Here is a 19583-nt window from a genome sequence, read left to right as displayed (position 1 = left end):
TTTTTTCCCTTTTTTTTTTTTTTTTTTTCCCCTTTTTGTGTTTTGTTTTCCCCCAATTCGGTATGTGATCCAAAATTATAATGGGATTATGAACAAAGTTATTGCTATAACCTATTGGGTATATTTGAAGCAAGTAATAAATAAAATAACTGCTGATTTAGTAAATTTTCCTTGGATAGGCAGTCTTTTGGAAAGGTGTTAAAAGCCAATTCCTACTGTGTAGGTGTGAAAAGTCTCAGTGTGAGAGGCCTTTGAAGTAGATTTTTTTGTGGGGGTAGTGATAACGTGTCCTGGAAATGGATCCTGATTTTAAACAGTGAGCCTTCAGCAATTCAGAGCCTGAATATACTGATATTAGTAGATTAATGCAATAAGTCAGTTATTTGTTGCTCAGAGAACAGAGGTGGATGATGTCTAAGTGAGGGGCTGGATGTAGCCAAAGATAGGTTGTAATCCACAGTACCTTATCTGGGTAATGTCCAATGCAGAGTACAGCAGCTGCTAAACTGAAGGATTTCTCAGTGGAGATATGCAGAGGAATCAGTCCAGGATTCAATCCAGTGTGTATCTCAGCACAGGAATGCAATCCGTTGGTTTTGATGAAATGTCCGCGTAGAGTAGTACAAGTTAAAGTTTAGTCCTTTGATATTTATGATGATTCATAGGTCAGTTGTGGTGAATTTAAGCTGTTTTATGGAGATGATCAGGAGCATACAAAAGGTGAGGCAGCCATCTTGGGCGCCACTCTCTCTCTTACCCTCTTACTAAGCTTTGTTGACATGCAATAAACATGCTTAATCACTTGATAGTAACACTTGTGTATATGAGGCTAAGCAATGTGGCACCAGTTTAGTAAGGAAATAAATCTTGCCTGGGACCATAGCTAAGAAAGCAATGGATAGAGCCACCAGATGTGAATGGTGATGACTTGAATATCATAGAATTTAAAGCAGCTAGAGGGAGCCCAGGAAACACAGAACACGATCTACATTATGATGTACCAATGATAAATCATATTGTCACACTGCTCATTCTGCTGAATGTTGTTGGTTCAAAACTGGGCACTAGTTCTATTTGAGATGTTTTCATTCCCCTTCTGGTAACAAAACCTAAAAATAATTAAAGACAAAAAGACAACGTAGTGCAAAATGTCTCTATTCAAAGTCCATCGTGGTAAAAGGGAATATTCTGAGGGTATGGGGGAAATGTACTAAGCCATGGAAAGTGATAAAGTGGAGAGAAATAAAGTTCCAGCCAATCAGTTCCTAACTGCCATGTTGTAGCCTGTGCTTGAAAAATGACAGTTGGGAGATGAGTAGTTGCTAGTTTATCTCTCTCCTCTTTATCACTCTCCAAGGCTTAGTACATCTGCTTCATATGTGAGAAAAGTCCTTTAGGTTCATAGAGAATCTCCAGAATTCTATGGTTTTACAAACTGAAAACATAAAGTGAAATGTTGCTGTTGTCTATATAGAGGCTGCTCATTTCTGTTTGCACTTAGGGGCTGATTCAGAACTTGACGATGCTACGGCAGCGGTCGCAGGCTGAAGCCTGGTTAGATGCGATGGCATCTCACTTGTGTGATAGCCTCTGCCTGATTGACAGGCAGAGGCGGTTGTGGGAGGGGGCGTTGTGGTGGCGTTGGGGTGGGGGCACGGTCCATACAATGTAGGCATGTCTGGACCATCTGTGGGGCAGCTCGCGGCGGCTCCTTGACACGCAGCTGCTGCAACCTGAAACATGGTGGGTAGCCATCTGCCTTTGCAGCTAGGCTGCACAGGCAGAGGGCTACGCTAAACATGTGAAAGCATCGCCGCCGTGCGATGCTCTCGTATGTCTGTGGGGAGGGCTGGATCCAGCATGCGGGGCGGACTTGCCCTGTGCTGGGCATCCCATGTCAGAGTATTTCATTGTAGATGTGCTTTTTTTTTTTTTTTAGCACATCTACAATCAACTCTGAATGGGCCCCTTAGTTTCTGTAAACTATTTTGTATAGAAAGTTGTTGGTTGTCTGTCAACTGAGCATCCTTGAAAGTTTGACTTTGAGCTGTATCTGAGATGAGAATGGGACAAAGACACTTCAAATATATGTCAGTTACACATAAGAGAGAAGGTGGCAACTACAGTTCCCGGGCATAGATATAAAAAGGTCAAGCTCTAGATGAATGTTGGATAGTGTGGAAACTTCTAGAGAAAGTATTAAGTAAATTCTTTCTCTCTGGTATATCTGTGGAACATTAACTTTGTTTGGTCTCAGGGCAGAAGTTAGCTATATAATATCTGAGGAAAATGTAACCCCTTCATAAATCTAAATGAGATGGGAGGCCATGTCAATGTGACCATACCTGAACCTATCTGGTAATAGAAATTCAGAGAATTAGTCACACATGTTTACAAACACATGTTTAAGCTGCTGAGCTGCTGAGATACATAATTATCTCCAGGAATGACCGAGCAACTACCACTGTTTGTCTGCTTGTTTGCGAGAGGCATTGAATGGGAGCAGTATTTGGAAGGCATGCTGTTCCTTGTAGTGCCAATGTGAGATCCTGGGGGTGGCTCCTGGGTAAGTTAGCTCTCTGTCTGGATGTGTTTTAGTAATAGCCTTTATCATGAGGCCTACTGTGACAAATTACATGGCCCTACGTGGGCACTGCTATTATGTAGTGTTAGGACTGCTGATATTGGAGAAGCCGTGAAGTAGCTCAGCAGCTTAAACATGTGTTTGCAAACATGTGTGACTAATTCTCTGAATTTCTATTACCAGATAGGTTCAGGTATGGTCACAGGTAATTTTTAGTGTGCTGAAGGGAAATTTAGGGGTGGGATTTGCAACCCCCCCCCCCCCCCCCCTCTCTGTCTGTTTGTCTGTGACCCCTCCCCCTTTCCAGCACCTGATACAGAATTATCTCCAGGAATGACCGTGCAACTACCATTGTTTGTCAGGCCATGTCAATGCCTGAGGAGAGAGCTCAGATGAAGGAGCAACAACTGTTGCTAGTATTTATTATTATTATTATTATTATTATTATTATTATTATTTAAACTAGTATTTCATTCTATGGTACATATTTCCGATGGCAGCGCCACACATGTGACTTTACTGTAAAGAATAAGGTTTAGGGCACATAGGCCACATATTCACTTGTTAAAATTAATTTCTCATCACAAATATATTTTTTTAAACTTTTCAAGTGATCACCAGGGTTCCGGATGATTTTATTAAAGTCTTCTGAATGCATGAAAAGTGCATTAAAAGATTATGAAATTGCATGATAACTTTTGATACTCTTTTCTTGCACTGATACGGTATGTGAACCTTATAGCAAATAGGCCCACATGTATTAATCCTTAAAAAGTTATAAAGTGGAGATGGATAAAAAGTGATAAATGATCAGCCAATCAGCTTCCTAACTGTCATTTTTCAAACACAGCCTGTTACATGGCAGTGAGGAAGCTGATTGGCTGATCATTTATCACTCTGTACAGAGTAATATGACCAGCCAATCAGCTTCCTAACTGCCATGTAACAGGCTGTGTTTGAAAAATGACAGTTAGGAGCTGGTTGGCTGGTCATATATCACTCTTTGGGGGATATTCAGTTGTTGAAAAGTCAGTTGGGTGTCTGTTTTTTCCTATCTAATAGACGGGAAAAAACAGACACCAAACCGACTTTTCAAACATTTGAATTCCCCCCTTTATCCGTCTCCACTTTATCACTTTTTAAGGCTTAATACATTTTGGCCTATAGTGCCATGTATAACTCTTGTGTTGAGGTTGGACATCCATTTTTATGTTCATTACGTGCTCATACGCCATTCTTAGTCATATGAAATTAGTGATCCTGTTCACCTGAAATGTTTAAGCTTATCACAGGTTACGGAACACTGCCACTACAGCAGCCCTTTTCAGGTGTTGCCCATAACTAACCTCACCACACGGCTCATCTGGCACAACCACACTAACTGTGGTTTTTCCATCCAGGTGATATTAAACCGCAATGTACGGTACACTGCTGCTACAGCACATACACACACCTAACCTAATGATGGCTAAGAGTAAAACCAGCCACAAGATACTAAAGCATCAGAAGAAATGGGGCAGCCAGGTCAAGTGAATGCATTTCTGTCTATGCAAATCATGTTTGATCTGGCCCATGTAGATGGCACCCATACACCAGGCATCAATGATGCCACTGTACTATTGCCCAAATCAACTTGGTCTATGTATAAACTGTAAAGGAGAGACTTGAGTTAAAAAGACATAAGATAGTGATTTCGGCAACCTTTAAAGAAAAACAAATCTCACTCCATTATACTTAGGCTTAGAAACACACAGCTGCATTAGATATTGAATGGCTACATTATTGTCGTTTTAAAGTTGCAGTGTCTGTCCTATAATGTATCTAGGTACCCCACTTCTCAAAAACAGAAAACGAACAATAAAATAGAGCACAAATACAATGGGGAGGCATTTGATATGCCGGCTATCGGGATCCCGGTGCTCACCATAGCGACGCCAGAATCCCAACAGCCAGCATACCGACAACTATTCTCCCTCTTGGGGTGACCACGACACCCCTGGAGGGAGAATAAATAGTGTGGCGCGAGCCTGCAAGGGGCTCTTTTGCACTCACACCGCTACCTGCATGCCGGTGGTCAGGATACCGGCGCCGGCATAACATACTACACCCATACAATGACATGTTTGTATGTGGGAATATTCAAAAGTAAGACACTTTTACTGTGCTTGCTGGAGCAATTGCCTGTACTGTAGGAAAAGTGCATCACAGTCACAGCATATATCACTCAATCTGAGTGTTCTACATCAGTAGCGCCACGATAAGGACCATCTGATTAAAATAAAAAAATAATCTGAATACAAATAAGACCCCCCCCCCCAATAAATAAATAGGGAGAGGAAAACATGCCATAAAATCATCAGAAGGTGATGCTGCATTGCTGCAAATCTACTTGTAATTGTAACAAGTATAGCAAGTACTGTTTTTAAGGTTGGGCCCTGGTACCTAATGCCATTTCAAGATGGCATTAGCCATTGCAACCTATGAGCTACAGATCTCAAGATTTACCGGTCAAGGGATCCACAGGTCGTGCATGTGCAGTGGTGCGCCCAGCTCCCAAAGGAGAAGTGTGAAGTGATCACAACAGTGGTCACTTCACTTCTGACACACCTCAGGGACGGGCTCCTTTTAAAGCCCCTGTCGCTGCGGGTCTATTTTAATACAATTCCAGCAATTAATAATTTGTTATTGCAATAAATAGAAGCGATAAGAAATTCTAATTATCTATCTTTTAAAATACATACTGAAAATCCGGAGAGTGCCACCTGTATTCCTTTGAAGACTATCTTGTAGTATATGTATATATAAACACTATCACCCATTTACAATTAATCAATTTATCCATATACAATACTTGGCTCATGCGTGTGTGTGTGTAGTAGTGGTGGTGGTGGGGGTTTGCAGGGAGACTGCACATGTGCCGTCATCTCTTGATTCGACCCTGAAGTAAAAACTGTCTTTTCCTTCTCTGGCAAGAGAAACGGTATCCGTTCACATGGTCGACCATGTTATGGTCGACAGTCATTAGGTCGACCACTATTGGTCGACATTGACATGGTCGACATGGACACATGGTCGACACATGAAAATGGTCGACACATGAAAAGGTCGACCTGAGTTTTAAAAAAAAAAATTCTTTTGGGGAACTTTTCCATACTTTACGATCCACGTGGACTACGATTGGAACGGTAAAGTGTGCCGAGCGAAGCGGTAGCGGAGCGAAGGCACCATGCCCGAAGCATGGCGAGCGAAGCGAGCCATGCGAGGGGACGCGGTGCACTAATTGGGGTTCCCAGTCACTTTACGCAAAAAATGACACAAAAAAAAGTTAAAAAACTCATGTCGACCTTTTCATATGTCGACCTTTCATGTGTCGACCATTTTCATGTGTCGACCATGTGTCCATGTCGACCATGTCAATGTCGACCAATAGTGGTCGACCTAATGACTGTCGACCATAACATGGTCGACCATTCATACCGGAACCAAGAGAAACACCCCCCAAACAGTTTGCTAGGTAAGCTCCACACTCTAACTGAGGCACAAACTGTTTGCTGCTAGCCATAAAAGCTGCTAACTGCACTTTAAGAGTTGGTAAAGCCACAGTATATATTGTGAAACAAAACCAATTTATTTACAGAAGGAAATGCTCTCATGTGACAACACCCTAAAGGTGGGTACACACTAAGCGATGTGCTCTATGAGCGACGTCGCCTAGCGTTTCTCCTCTCAGGCTGGGGTGGTCGGCGGCAGTGCGTACACACTGAGCAATATGACAGCGATATTGCTCAGTGACGTCACGCCTCGGCCGAGCTGTGCATGCAGCCTGTGGAGGACAGTCCAAATTGAGCTGCATGCACGGCCGACAGCTAGGGTCGTTAAAGTCCCGCTCGTCGGCAGCGGCATACACACTGGGCAATATAGTAAACAGCATCGCTCAGGAAGGGCAAAATAAGCGACGTCGTTTACTATTATCGCTTAGTGTGTACACGCCTTTAGTCTATGAGATGCAGAATTCCCCTATACAAACAGCTTTTGAATTTATTAAAATAATTTGCCATTTAAATTGACTGCATTAATAAGCGCTGTATGAACTTACTAAGAACAATACTGTAATGATAGTTTACAAATATTTTTCAAACAGTATTAATATAATATTTATCTGATGGAGATTTTTTATTTTGCATTCAACTATATTCAGTTTAGTAATTACAACAAACATATTTTCTAGCTCTGAATAATTCTTTAAAGTTTTGCCATAGATACACATTGGTTTACCTTGAGTATCCCGTGTTTCTACAGGCCAGAGAGGTCCAGCAGGTGGAGCTAAGTTGCTACTTTCTGGAACTAGAGATATTCATTTGAAGTTAGCGGATACATAGTTACTGTACATAGTACTAAGTTGTATAACTGTAATATAGCAGTGATAATAATGATTATACCTGGCGGTCTGCGTTGTACCGGTGGAACATTTAATCGTTGGCTAGGGCTTAATGAGTCACGTCTAGGTAGCACTAAAATAGATCAATAACTTATATTATGATGCTCTATGGCTGCATAAAAAAAGTTATAGTTTTAGACATAAAATGGTTCTAACTTTAATTTGATCTTTTGGGATCAGCAAAATTTGAATAGAATAAATAAGTACACACACATGATTTCACATTCATTTAAGATTTTCTGTATTAAGCACAGATACTGCAGCTTAAGTATAAGATCATAGCGCTGGGCTGCTTTTTCAAACCCTATGATACGGCCCCTTCCACCATGTACAAGAAGGCTCTGCATCTAATCTTCCCACTTCATTTACTAATGCAATTCCCTATGATGAATTAGTTCACTGATGAGAGGGTTGTTGTTAAACGTCAAATAATTCAGTATAAGGAACTGCAATAGCAAAATAATAACCCCTTTAACACCAACTCGAAATCCTAGGTTATTGCCGGGTCGACCCTCACTGGAAACGTCCCCCAAAATATGACCGGGCAATTTGACCTGGGAAATGAACTGAGTTTCAACATAGGTAGGACCCGTGTTGAGGAGCAGTATAAACAGGTAACCTGGGTCATCCAACCCGAGAACAGCTCACAGCAATGCCCATACCGCCTAATCGCAGCATCCTGCAGGCAGTCAGGAGGTTGCGGGACAGGGAGCATGCAGTCTCCATTGCTGTCTGCCCTGCTACACAGACCGCAGCGGTGTCGGGGTGAAGAATGAATGGTTGCTATGCACATGAGTACCAGGTGAAAGGGGTAATGCTTTACATTTATAGCTCATCATGCTATTTATGTTTACTTTATAGTGTTATTTTATATTTAATTTTTGCCCCTATGTAGAGATCTACTTATGGTAATTTTATTGCAATAAATGTAAATTTTTATTATATCCATGGACACAATTTAATTAACTACAAATACTTGTTAACTACAGATGTGTCCACATGTGTCCACATACAGTACATCTAGCCTCCTGGCACATTATACAGCCCTTCTAGCCACGCCAGTTGGTAGCGCAGAGCGTAGGTACAATATACAAATAATTTGTTTATGGGTTCACTGTCTTCATGATTAACGAACTAATTAGCTAATGTTGGGGAAAAAATGCAGTTTTACCTTCAGGCTCATACGCTTCTGCCGACCAACTGGGGACAGCTGGGGGAGCAATATTGCTGCTCTCGGGAACTATGGAGATAATGAACAATGGTTAGTTGATCATATACTCATTAATAGCATAATGGGTGTTTCTTTTGTTTTTGTTATACAGTACCTGCTGGCCTTCGTTGAATAACTGGAACATTTACCCGACTTGGAGGTTGCCAGTCACGTCGTTGAAAACCTACAAGTAAAATGCAGTTACTTTATATATAAGTTCAGAAGCATTTTGTACCTTTTATAGCCTGAAACACTGAAGGTCACGTATATAGCGCATAATGGGGCCACAATGCAGTTTGGTCCCTCCTTGGTGCTAGTGTGCCTAGATATTGACTAAGGATCTGTTTCCGAGTTGTACACAAATCCAATGGTTTGCAGGAGGACTGCGCATGCACAGAATGGGTCTTGCATTGTCACATGGCCATATCCTGATTTACAGGATATGGCCATTTGAGGAAAGGGTAGGGGTAGTGCCAAGGCCATGTGAGTAACCTGAGTGTTACTTAGATGGCCAGTGTTCTTGCAAGTGATCCTATGCTGAGTCGTGGAACACAGCAGCGGATCACAGAAGCCAGCAGGGGGTCTATTTACTAAAGACGCCTCCTGCAGCAGTTAGCATATTTGCACACAGCAGCTGCGTCCAAAAATGCATTACCCCGAGTGCAGAAGTATGCACAGGCTGAGGGAACATCACAGTGCCTACATTTGTGGGGCAGTGCAAAAAGTACAGAAGGAAACAGTGCCCCATCTCCACTTCCCGTTCACAGAGCCCTCCTTTTCATTTGAACGAAACCCTGACGAAGGTTGATGCTTGTTTTACATAAAACATTTAATATATTTGTTTGATGCCTTTGGATGACCTGTCCTTCCCCCTTTCCCTGCATATTTGTCATACAGTACCGCCCATTTTATTTTCTGTACCCTTGTTTACCCTGTCTAATCTTAATAAAGATTTAATGTTGAAAAAAAACAAAAAATAAGAATTTACTTACCGATAATTCTATTTCTCATAGTCCGTAGTGGATGCTGGGGACTCCGAAAGGACCATGGGGAACAGCGGCTCCGCAGGAGACTGGGCACAAAAGTAAAAAGCTTTAGGACTACCTGGTGTGCACTGGCTCCTCCCCCTATGACCCTCCTCCAAGCCTCAGTTAGGATACTGTGCCCGGACGAGCGTACACAATAAGGAAGGATTTTGAATCCCGGGTAAGACTCATACCAGCCACACCAATCACACCGTACAACTTGTGATCTGAACCCAGTTAACAGCATGATAACAGAAGGAGCCTCTGAAAAGATGGCTCACAACAACAATAACCCGATTTTTGTAACAATAACTATGTACAAGTAATGCAGACAATCCGCACTTGGGATGGGCGCCCAGCATCCACTACGGACTATGAGAAATAGAATTATCGGTAAGTAAATTCTTATTTTCTCTAACGTCCTAGTGGATGCTGGGGACTCCGAAAGGACCATGGGGATTATACCAAAGCTCCCAAACGGGCGGGAGAGTGCGGATGACTCTGCAGCACCGAATGAGAGAACTCCAGGTCCTCCTCAGCCAGGGTATCAAATTTGTAGAATTTAGCAAACGTGTTTGCCCCTGACCAAGTAGCTGCTCGGCAAAGTTGTAAAGCCGAGACCCCTCGGGCAGCCGCCCAAGATGAGCCCACTTTCCATGTGGAATGGGCTTTTACAGATTTTGGCTGTGGCAGGCCTGCCACAGAATGTGCAAGCTGAATTGTACTACAAATCCAACGAGCAATCGTCTGCTTAGAAGCAGGAGCACCCAGCTTGTTGGGTGCATACAGGATAAACAGCGAGTCAGATTTTCTGACTCCAGCCGTCCTGGAAACATATATTTTCAGGGCCCTGACTACGTCCAGCAACTTGGAGTCCTCCAAGTCCCTAGTAGCCGCAGGCACCACAATAGGCTGGTTTAAGTGAAATGCTGAAACCACCTTAGGGAGAAATTGAGGAAGAGTCCTCAATTCTGCCCTGTCCGTATGAAAAATTAGGTAAAGGCTTTTATAGGATAAAGCCGCCAATTCTGATACACGCCTGGCTGAAGCCAGGGCTAACAGCATTACCACTTTCCATGTGAGATATTTTAAGTCCACCGTGGTGAGTGGTTCAAACCAATGTGATTTTAGGAATCCCAAAACTACATTGAGATCCCAAGGTGCCACTGGAGGCACAAAAGGAGGCTGTATATGCAGTACTCCCTTGACAAACGTCTGAACTTCAGGAACAGAAGCTAGTTCTTTTTGGAAGAATATTGACAGGGCCGAAATTTGAACCTTAATGGACCCTAATTTGAGGCCCATAGACAGTCCTGTTTGCAGGAAATGCAGGAATCGACCCAGTTGAAATTCCTCTGTAGGGGCCTTCCTGGCCTCGCACCACGCAACATATTTACGCCAAATACGGTGATAATGTTGTACAGTTACATCCTTCCTGGCTTTGATCAGGGTAGGGATGACTTCATCCGGAATGCCTTTTTCCTTCAGGATCCGGCGTTCAACCGCCATGCCGTCAAACGCAGCCACGGTAAGTCTTGGAACAGACATGGTCCCTGCTGGAGCAGGTCCTTTCTTAGAGGTAGAGGCCACGGGTCTTCCGTGAGCATCTCTTGAATTTCCGGGTACCAAGTCCTTCTTGGCCAATCCGGAGCCACGAGTATAGTCTTTACTCCTCTCCTTCTTATGATTCTCAGTACTTTTGGTATGAGAGGAAGAGGAGGGAACACATACACTGACTGGTACACCCACGGTGTTACCAGAGCGTCCACAGCTATTGCCTGAGGGTCCCTTGACCTGGTGCAATATCTGTCCAGTTTTTTGTTGAGGCGGGACGCCATCATGTCCACCTTTGGTTTTTCCCAACGGTTCACAATCATGTGGAAGACTTCTGGGTGAAGTCCCCACTCCCCCGGGTGAAGATCGTGTCTGCTGAGGAAGTCTGCTTCCCAGTTGTCCACTCCCGGAATGAACACTGCTGACAGTGCTATCACATGATTTTCCGCCCAGCGAAGAATCCTTGCCACTTCCATCATTGCCCTCCTGCTTCTTGTGCCGCCCTGTCTGTTTACGTGGGCGACTGCCGTGATGTTGTCCGACTGGATCAACACCGGCTGACCCTGAAGCAGAGGTCTTGCCGGACTTAGGGCATTGTAAATGGCCCTTAGTTCCAGGATATTTATGTGAAGTGACGTTTCCATGCTTGACCACAAGCCCTGGAAATTTCTTCCCTGTGTGACTGCTCCCCAGCCTCTCAGGCTGGCATCCGTGGTCACCAGGACCCAATCCTGAATGCCGAATCTGCGGCCCTCTAGGAGATGAGCACTCTGTAACCACCACAGGAGAGACACCCTTGTCCTTGGAGACAGGGTTATCCGCTGATGCATTTGAAGATGCGATCCGGACCATTTGTCCAGCAGATTCCACTGAAAAGTTCTTGCGTGGAATCTGCCGAATGGAATCGCTTCGTAAGAAGCCACCATCTTTCCCAGGACCCTTGTGCATTGATGTACTGACACTTGGCCTGGTCTTAGGAGGTTCCTGACTAGGTCGGATAACTCCCTGGCTTTCTCTTCCGGGAGAAACACCTTTTTCTGTACTGTGTCCAGAATCATCCCTAGGAACAGCAGACGTGTCGTCGGAATCAGCTGCGATTTTGGAATATTTAGAATCCATCCGTGCTGTCGTAGTACTACTTGAGATAGTGCTACTCCGACCTCTAACTGTTCTCTGGACCTTGCCCTTATCAGGAGATCGTCCAAGTAAGGGATAATTAAGACGCCTTTTCTTCGAAGAAGAATCATCATTTCGGCCATTACCTTGGTAAAGACCCGGGGTGCCGTGGACAATCCAAACGGCAGCGTCTGAAACTGATAGTGACAGTTCTGTACCACAAACCTGAGGTACCCTTGGTGAGAAGGGCAAATTTGGACATGGAGGTAAGCATCCTTGATGTCCAGCGACACCATATAGTCCCCTTCTTCCAGGTTCGCTATCACTGCTCTGAGTGACTCCATCTTGAACTTGAACCTTTTTATGTAAGTGTTCAAGGATTTCAGATTTAAAATGGGTCTCACCGAGCCGTCCGGCTTCGGTACCACAAACAGCGTGGAATAATACCCCTTTCCCTGTTGTAGGAGGGGTACCTTGATTATCACCTGCTGGGAATACAGCTTGTGAATGGCTTCCAATACCGCCTCCCTGTCGGGGGGAGACGTTGGTAAAGCAGACTTCAGGAACCGGCGAGGGGGAGATGTCTCGAATTCCAATTTGTACCCCTGAGATACTACCTGCAGGATCCAGGGGTCCACTTGCGAGTGAGCCCACTGCGCGCTGAAATTCTTGAGATGGGCCCCCACCGTGCCTGAGTCCGCTTGTAAGGCCCCAGCGTCATGCTGAGGACTTGGCAGAAGCGGGGGAGGGCTTCTGTTCGTGGGAAGAGGCTGTCTGCTGCAGTCTTTTTCCCCTTCCTCTGCCCCCGGGGCAGATATGAGTGGCCTTTTGCCCGCTTGCCCTTATGGGGACGAAAGGACTGAGCCTGAAAAGACGGTATCTTTTTCTGCTGCGAGGTGACTTGGGGTAAAAAGGTGGATTTCCCAGCCGTTGCCGTGGCCACCAGGTCCGATAGACCGACCCCAAATAACTCCTCCCCTTTATACGGCAATACTTCCATATGCCGTTTGGAATCCGCATCCCCTGACCACTGTCGCGTCCATAATCCTCTTCTGGCAGAAATGGACATCGCACTTACTCTTGATGCCAGAGTGCAAATATCCCTCTGTGCATCTCGCATATATAGAAATGCATCCTTTAAATGCTCTATAGTCAATAATATCTTGTCCCTGTCCAGGGTATCAATATTTTCAGTCAGGGAATCCGACCAAGCCACCCCAGCACTGCACATCCAGGCTGAGGCGATTGCTGGTCGCAGTATAATACCAGTATGTGTGTATATACTTTTTAGGATATTTTCCAGCTTCCTATCAGCTGGTTCCTTGAGGGCGGCCGTATCAGGAGACGGTAACGCCACTTGTTTTGTTAAGCGTGTGAGCGCCTTATCTACCCTAGGGGGTGTTTCCCAACGTGCCCTAACCTCTGGCGGGAAAGGGTATAATGCCAATAACTTTTTAGAAATTAGCAGTTTTTTATCGGGGGAAACCCACGCTTCATCACACACCTCATTTAATTCATCTGATTCGGGAAAAACTACGGGTAGTTTTTTCACACCCCACATAATACCCTTTTTTGTGGTACTTGTAGTATCAGAAATGTTCAAAACCTCCTTCATTGCCGTGATCATGTAACGTGTGGCCCTACTGGAAAATACGTTTGTTTCCTCACCGTCGACACTGGAGTCAGTGTCCGTGTCTGTGTCTGTATCGACCTGAGGTAACGGGCGCTTTAGAGCCCCTGACGGTGTTTGAGACGCCTGTACAGGTATTAACTGATTTGCCGGCTGTCTCATGTCGTCAACAGTCTTTTGTAAAGTGCTGACACTATCACGTAATTCTTTCCATAAGACCATCCAGTCAGGTGTCGACTCCCTAGGGGGTGACATCACTAACACAGGCAATTGCTCCGCCTCCACACCATTTTCCTCCTTATACATGTCGACACAACGTACCGACACACAGCACACACACAGGGAATGCTCTGATAGAGGACAGGACCCCACTAGCCCTTTGGGGAGACAGAGGGAGAGTTTGCCAGCACACACCAGAGCGCTATATATATACAGGGATAACCTTATATAAGTGTTTTTCCCTAATATAGCTGCTGTATATATTTATATGCCAATTTAGTGCCCCCCCTCTCTTGTTTTACCCTGTTTCTGTAGTGCAGGACTGCAGGGGAGAGTCAGGGAGCTTCCCTCCAACGGAGCTGTGAGGAAAAAATGGCGCCAGTGTGCTGAGGAGATAGGCTCCGCCCCCTTCCCGGCGGCCTTTCTCCCGCTTTTTTATGGAAAAATTGGCAGGGGTTAAATGCATCCATATAGCCCAGGAGCTATAAGTGATGTATTTTTTGCCAAAAAAGGTGTTTTTATTGCGTCTCAGGGCGCCCCCCCCCCAGCGCCCTGCACCCTCAGTGACCGGAGTGTGAAGTGTGCTGAGAGCAATGGCGCACAGCTGCGGTGCTGTGCGCTACCTTATTGAAGACAGGACGTCTTCTGCCGCCGATTTTCCGGACCTCTTCAGTCTTCTGGCTCTGTAAGGGGGCCGGCGGCGCGGCTCTGGGACCCATCCATGGCTGGGCCTGTGATCGTCCCTCTGGAGCTAATGTCCAGTAGCCTAAGAAGCCCAATCCACTCTGCACGCAGGTGAGTTCGCTTCTTCTCCCCTTAGTCCCTCGGTGCAGTGAGCCTGTTGCCAGCAGGTCTCACTGAAAATAAAAAACCTACTTTAAACTTTTACACTAAGCAGCTCAGGAGAGCCCCTTAGCCTGCACCCGTCTCGTTCGGGCACAAAAATCTAACTGAGGCTTGGAGGAGGGTCATAGGGGGAGGAGCCAGTGCACACCAGGTAGTCCTAAAGCTTTTTACTTTTGTGCCCAGTCTCCTGCGGAGCCGCTGTTCCCCATGGTCCTTTCGGAGTCCCCAGCATCCACTAGGACGTTAGAGAAAGTTTGTGTAAGGAGATTATTGAAATGAAAGAGAATGTTTCAGGTACTGGCGGTGTGAAGGGAACATCTGTGATACCCAATTTTTTGGCACTCCACAAAAGGACATACATTATTCACTAACTCAGTACTGGCAGTCTTGTTCTATAATTTAAATAAACTTCTTAAATGGAGAACTGCTTTCCAGACCCACTCTGAACAATGTAATAAAATGCTTCACACACTAAAACAAAACCATACCTTGCAAATGATTGCCACTTTAAAAAATGTCAGCGTTCGACTGGGAGACCGCACCACTGGCCAACTCGGACTTCATTACATGCAGCCCAGGAATTGCGGGGGGACTGTCCCGGTGTCCCATCTGCAGGTTGCAGATGCCCGTGGTGGGGGGTCAGTTGGGAGAATCTCACTGGCTGCTCTGCTTAGCATGTGTACAGCATCTATTCACCAGGAGAGAGGGGCAGAGGGCATGGCCAGCAGCTCACAGAGTGCTGGGCATGCCCCCACAGCAGCGAAAATGGGGCATGGCCTCGTGGGAAGTGCTGCTAATGCGGGCCCAGCCCCCTGGCCATGAGGCCCCGCCTTCTAAATTCGGGCGCATGCCTTTGGTGTGCACAGTTGTGCCTCATTCTGCAAATGATGGAAGGTATGAGAGAGGTGCTTGGGCACATGCTTATTGTGAACAGAGGGTTCGAATTTACCTAATACATAAATCATTGTAATTGTTGCAACTGACCCTGATAGTTTTTATTATCTTTTCCCTGTAAATTTTTCCTGTTTTTCAGACCCGACCAAGTACAGATGTGTTCTCATATATTCAGCCTCAATACACCACGCAGCATGAATTGTGTGAGGCAAATGAGCAGCCAAGTCCCGTGCTACTTACCGAGTAAAGTGGGCGGGTCGGGTGTCTCATGACTCGATTCACACTGAATTACATCACCATAGCTACGACCCCTGCTGTACAATGCCAGCATTGTACAGCAAGCGGGGGCGTGACTACTGGGATGCGAACGTGCATAGACGCACCTCACCCAATGCCGCGTCATGCCTCATCTCCGCCCCCTTTGCTAAGCTATGCCCACTGCTGTGTCACCCTGGCTGCCCTCTCCCGGAGCCATAAACTTGGCAACTATGATTTATTTTACAGGTGAGTCCTAGCACATCTGTGCGGTTATTTGCAGCAAATGCAAATCATTTGCAGCGAATAGTGTGCCCATAGTGGTGCTCACTTTCATTGGAATGCATTGTGAGTACGCACCCTGAGACTATTTGTGGCCAAGTGCGACTAGTTGCTGCCACAATCCATTTGAACTTACTAATGGATCACAGAAAGATGAGGGAGCACAGGTCTGTATCTCTTGGAATTAAATATCTATTCTCATCTGAAGGTACTTTCACTTAATTTTATGGACCTTAGCCTTCTGCCCTTGGGGGTAATTCAGAGTTGATCGCTGCAGCAAATTTGTTAGCAGTTGGGCAAAACCATGTGCACTGCAGGGGAGGCAGATATAACATTTGCCGAGAGAGTTAGATTTGGGTGGGTTATTATTTCTGTGCAGTGTAAATAACACCCAAATCTAACCCTCTCTGCACATGTTATATCTGCCCCTCCTGCAGTGCACATGGGGCCTAATTCAGACCTGATCGCTAGGGTGCGTTTTTTGCATCCCTGTGATCAGATAGTCGCCGCCTACAAGGGGAGAGGGAAATCGCTGTGCAAGGGTGCGATCGCAAGTGCAGGAGAGCTGCACAAACAGAAGTTTGTGCAGTCTCTGGACAGCCCAGGACTTACTCTTCCAGTGCAATGACCGGAGCCTGAGCTCACGTCAGAAACCCTCCCTTCAAACACCTGTTCCCTCCTGCGTTTCTCCGGATACTCCTTAAAAACGGTCAGTTGCCACCCACAAACGGCCTCTTCCTGTCAGTCACCTTGCGATCACCCGTGCGATTGCTTTTCTCGCACATCCCGTCGCTGCCCGACGATCCCCGTCGCAGCAGACCGACGTGCATGCGCATTGCGGTGCATATGCATGCGCAGTTCAGACCTGATCGCAGGCTGTACGAAAACACAGCCTAGCGATCAGGTCTGAATTAGGCCCATGGTTTTCCCCAACGGCTAACAAATTTGCTGCTGCGATCAATTCTGAATTAGGCCCCATGTGCACTACAGGGGGGTAGGGGGGGGGGGGGGGCAGATATAACATGTGCAGAGAGAGTTAGATTTGGGTGGGTTATATTGTTTCTGTGCAGGGTAAATACTGGCTGCTTTATTTTTACACTGCAGTTTAGATTTCAGTTTGAACACACCCCACCGAAATCTAACTCTCTCTGCACATGTTATATCTGCAGTGCACATGGGGGGTCATTCCGACCCATTCGCACGCTGCTTTTTTTCGCAGCCGTGTGAACGGGTCCGGAATGCGCTTGCGCAGCAGGCGCGTCGCTGCTCGCGACGGGGAATGCCGGGCATCGACTGAATCAACGAGGAAAACGATTGCTGCCGAGATCGCAACGAGATTGTCAGGAGGAAGGCGTTCTGGGGTGGCAACTGACTGTTTTCTGGGAGTGGAGCAGAAAACACAGACGCGTCCAGGCGTTTGGAGGGCGGATGTCTGACGTCAATTCTGGGACCTGACAGGCTGCAGTGATCACAGTGGGTGAGTAAGTCAGGACCTACTCCTAAACTGCACAAAATGTTTTTGCATAGCTCGGCTGCACAAGCGATCGCAGCCTTGCTATGCAAAAATACACTCGCCCATCTAGGCGGCATCTAGTTGATCGCATGGGCTTCAAAAAGTTGCAGCATGCGAGCAACTCAGAATGACTCCCTAGGCCCCTTATGCCATTGCTGTGGAATGCTAGTAGTCAAATATACCACTATTATATTTACTGTGAGCAAGTGAAACAAATCAGACCTATACCTTGAGAATCACGCGTGTCTGATGACCAGCTATGCCCCGTATTTGGTGCCACATTACTTCTCTCCGGAACTATGGGTGTGAAAGGGTTACTATTATTATAGATAATGAATCAGAAAACATCAGTTTGTATAGTTTCACATTATTACCATACCTGCTGGCCTGCGTTGTACAACTGGGACATTTACTCGACTAGGACTACTCCAGTCACGTCTTGCCACACCTTAAAAACAGAAACTTATGTATGGTCCAAATTTGATTCTGCTTAAATTATTTCTTACATTCAAAATAAGAATTGTATAATTATTCGAATTTGCTTACAGAAATATATAAGAAGATGTACAAATTATTGCCAATGATCTAGTTGTGTAAAATAACAATATTTTAATATTTATTCTTCCATTAAGAGAAATACAGGATATTTACTCCTATAAATGCTGAGTGAGGAACAGTAGAATAGTGTGGACCTAATAATCTAGGCACACACATGTACTTGGTGCAAGTGATACAACTGGAAACTGTCTTAATTATGCTTCTATCCATCGCTGCATAGCCCACAGCTGCACCAACATGCCCTCGCTTTGTCTACATGAGAATGCCCCATTACAGCCCCCTTAGCTGTGATTGAAATGAATACAACTTTGCATTGCTTGTACGGGAGGCAATCAATTGACCACCTGTCGAGATCCCGGCGGTCAGGATACCGACGCTGGAATTCCGACACCAGCTGAAATACCGGTGGTCGGAGTCCTGACCGACGGCTGGTTACCCCTCTTGGGTGGTGATCCACGCCACCACCCAGAGGGGAATAGAAACCTGTGGCCACTGAAGGTTGCCACTGGGCCCAAAGCGTGGTGAGTGCAGCGAGACCGCGAGTGGACACGCTGCGCTTGCCGCCGGTATCCCGGCTGTCAGGCACCCGGCGTTGGTCTCCTGACCGCCGTGATCTCGTACTGATCCTGCTTGTACTCAGGGCTTAAAGTAGTCCTGGAGAGGTGGTGGAACTCATTTACCATGCCACCTCCTTCCCCCCCATCATCACATTAAGTGGAGCCACAGCCAGTGCAAGTGTTTTTGGCACTCTCCTGCGCCTCTTCATGGCTCTTCTTCACTTCAACAGCGGTGACAGCATGACATCACATACGCTGTGCCGGAAATGGAAGCTACTGGGACCTGAGGAAGGGATGAATGCTGTCCAACAGCCACAGCATATGTGAGTACCAGGAGGGGTGGGCTGTAGATGGAGGTGAACCATGGAACCCTGCTTGTACTTATTTACACTCAGTTCCAGGGCATACACGATATATCATACAAACAGGCAACAGGCACCGAGTTAGGAGATAAACCTCACAAATCTGCTGCACCCTGCTATCTGGTGGGTGCTTGTGTGCTGATTGCTCTATGTTGACTTTTCTGGTAACTGACCCTCTTTGGATGATTACTTCATCTGGCATTGCACTGAGCAGGTGGACCCAGTCTGTGAGCAGCAGAGCCAACTCCTAAAACTGACTGGGTGTGCATGTGTTACCCGTCCATATGACTGAAAAAATGGCAAGTATCCACATGGGTAGTGGCAGTGGCAGTACATATATTGGGGTACTTATGCACCCACAGAGCAATGCCTGTTAGTTCTGCAACCTGCCCCTGATCCTGCCTAATAAACTCTGGATTAGTGTTTGATTGGGCATATAGCTTGCACACCCACTGACAGGGGCTGACTGGCCATAGGGCTCACCAGGAAGATACCTGGTAGGCCGATGTGTCTGTGGGGCCTGTTTTGTGTGTTGTCTTC

At 45.9% G+C, this 19583-nt stretch overlaps 1 protein-coding gene across 3 annotated transcripts in view; it reads right to left on the bottom strand.

Moving 5' to 3' along the window:
* Positions 1-19583, bottom strand: part of VIT (vitrin) — a 293710-nt gene that overhangs the window by 85347 nt on the left and 188780 nt on the right. For 2 of the 3 annotated variants that reach the window (XM_063917914.1, XM_063917915.1), the window contains exons 12-17: positions 17946-18014; positions 17795-17863; positions 8348-8416; positions 8194-8262; positions 7024-7095; positions 6860-6928 (exon numbers count right to left, since the gene is read on the bottom strand). In XM_063917914.1, coding sequence (XP_063773984.1) covers positions 6860-6928; positions 7024-7095; positions 8194-8262; positions 8348-8416; positions 17795-17863; positions 17946-18014 — 417 coding nt within the window. The remainder of the gene's footprint in view (positions 1-6859; positions 6929-7023; positions 7096-8193; positions 8263-8347; positions 8417-17794; positions 17864-17945; positions 18015-19583) is intronic. The other variant, XM_063917916.1, reaches the window with a different exon arrangement.

This window comes from Pseudophryne corroboree, chromosome 4 (assembly GCF_028390025.1).
Source record: "Pseudophryne corroboree isolate aPseCor3 chromosome 4, aPseCor3.hap2, whole genome shotgun sequence".
In the NCBI taxonomy this organism is placed as follows: Eukaryota; Metazoa; Chordata; class Amphibia; order Anura; family Myobatrachidae; genus Pseudophryne; species Pseudophryne corroboree.
This window is presented reverse-complemented; position numbering and strand designations above follow the sequence as displayed.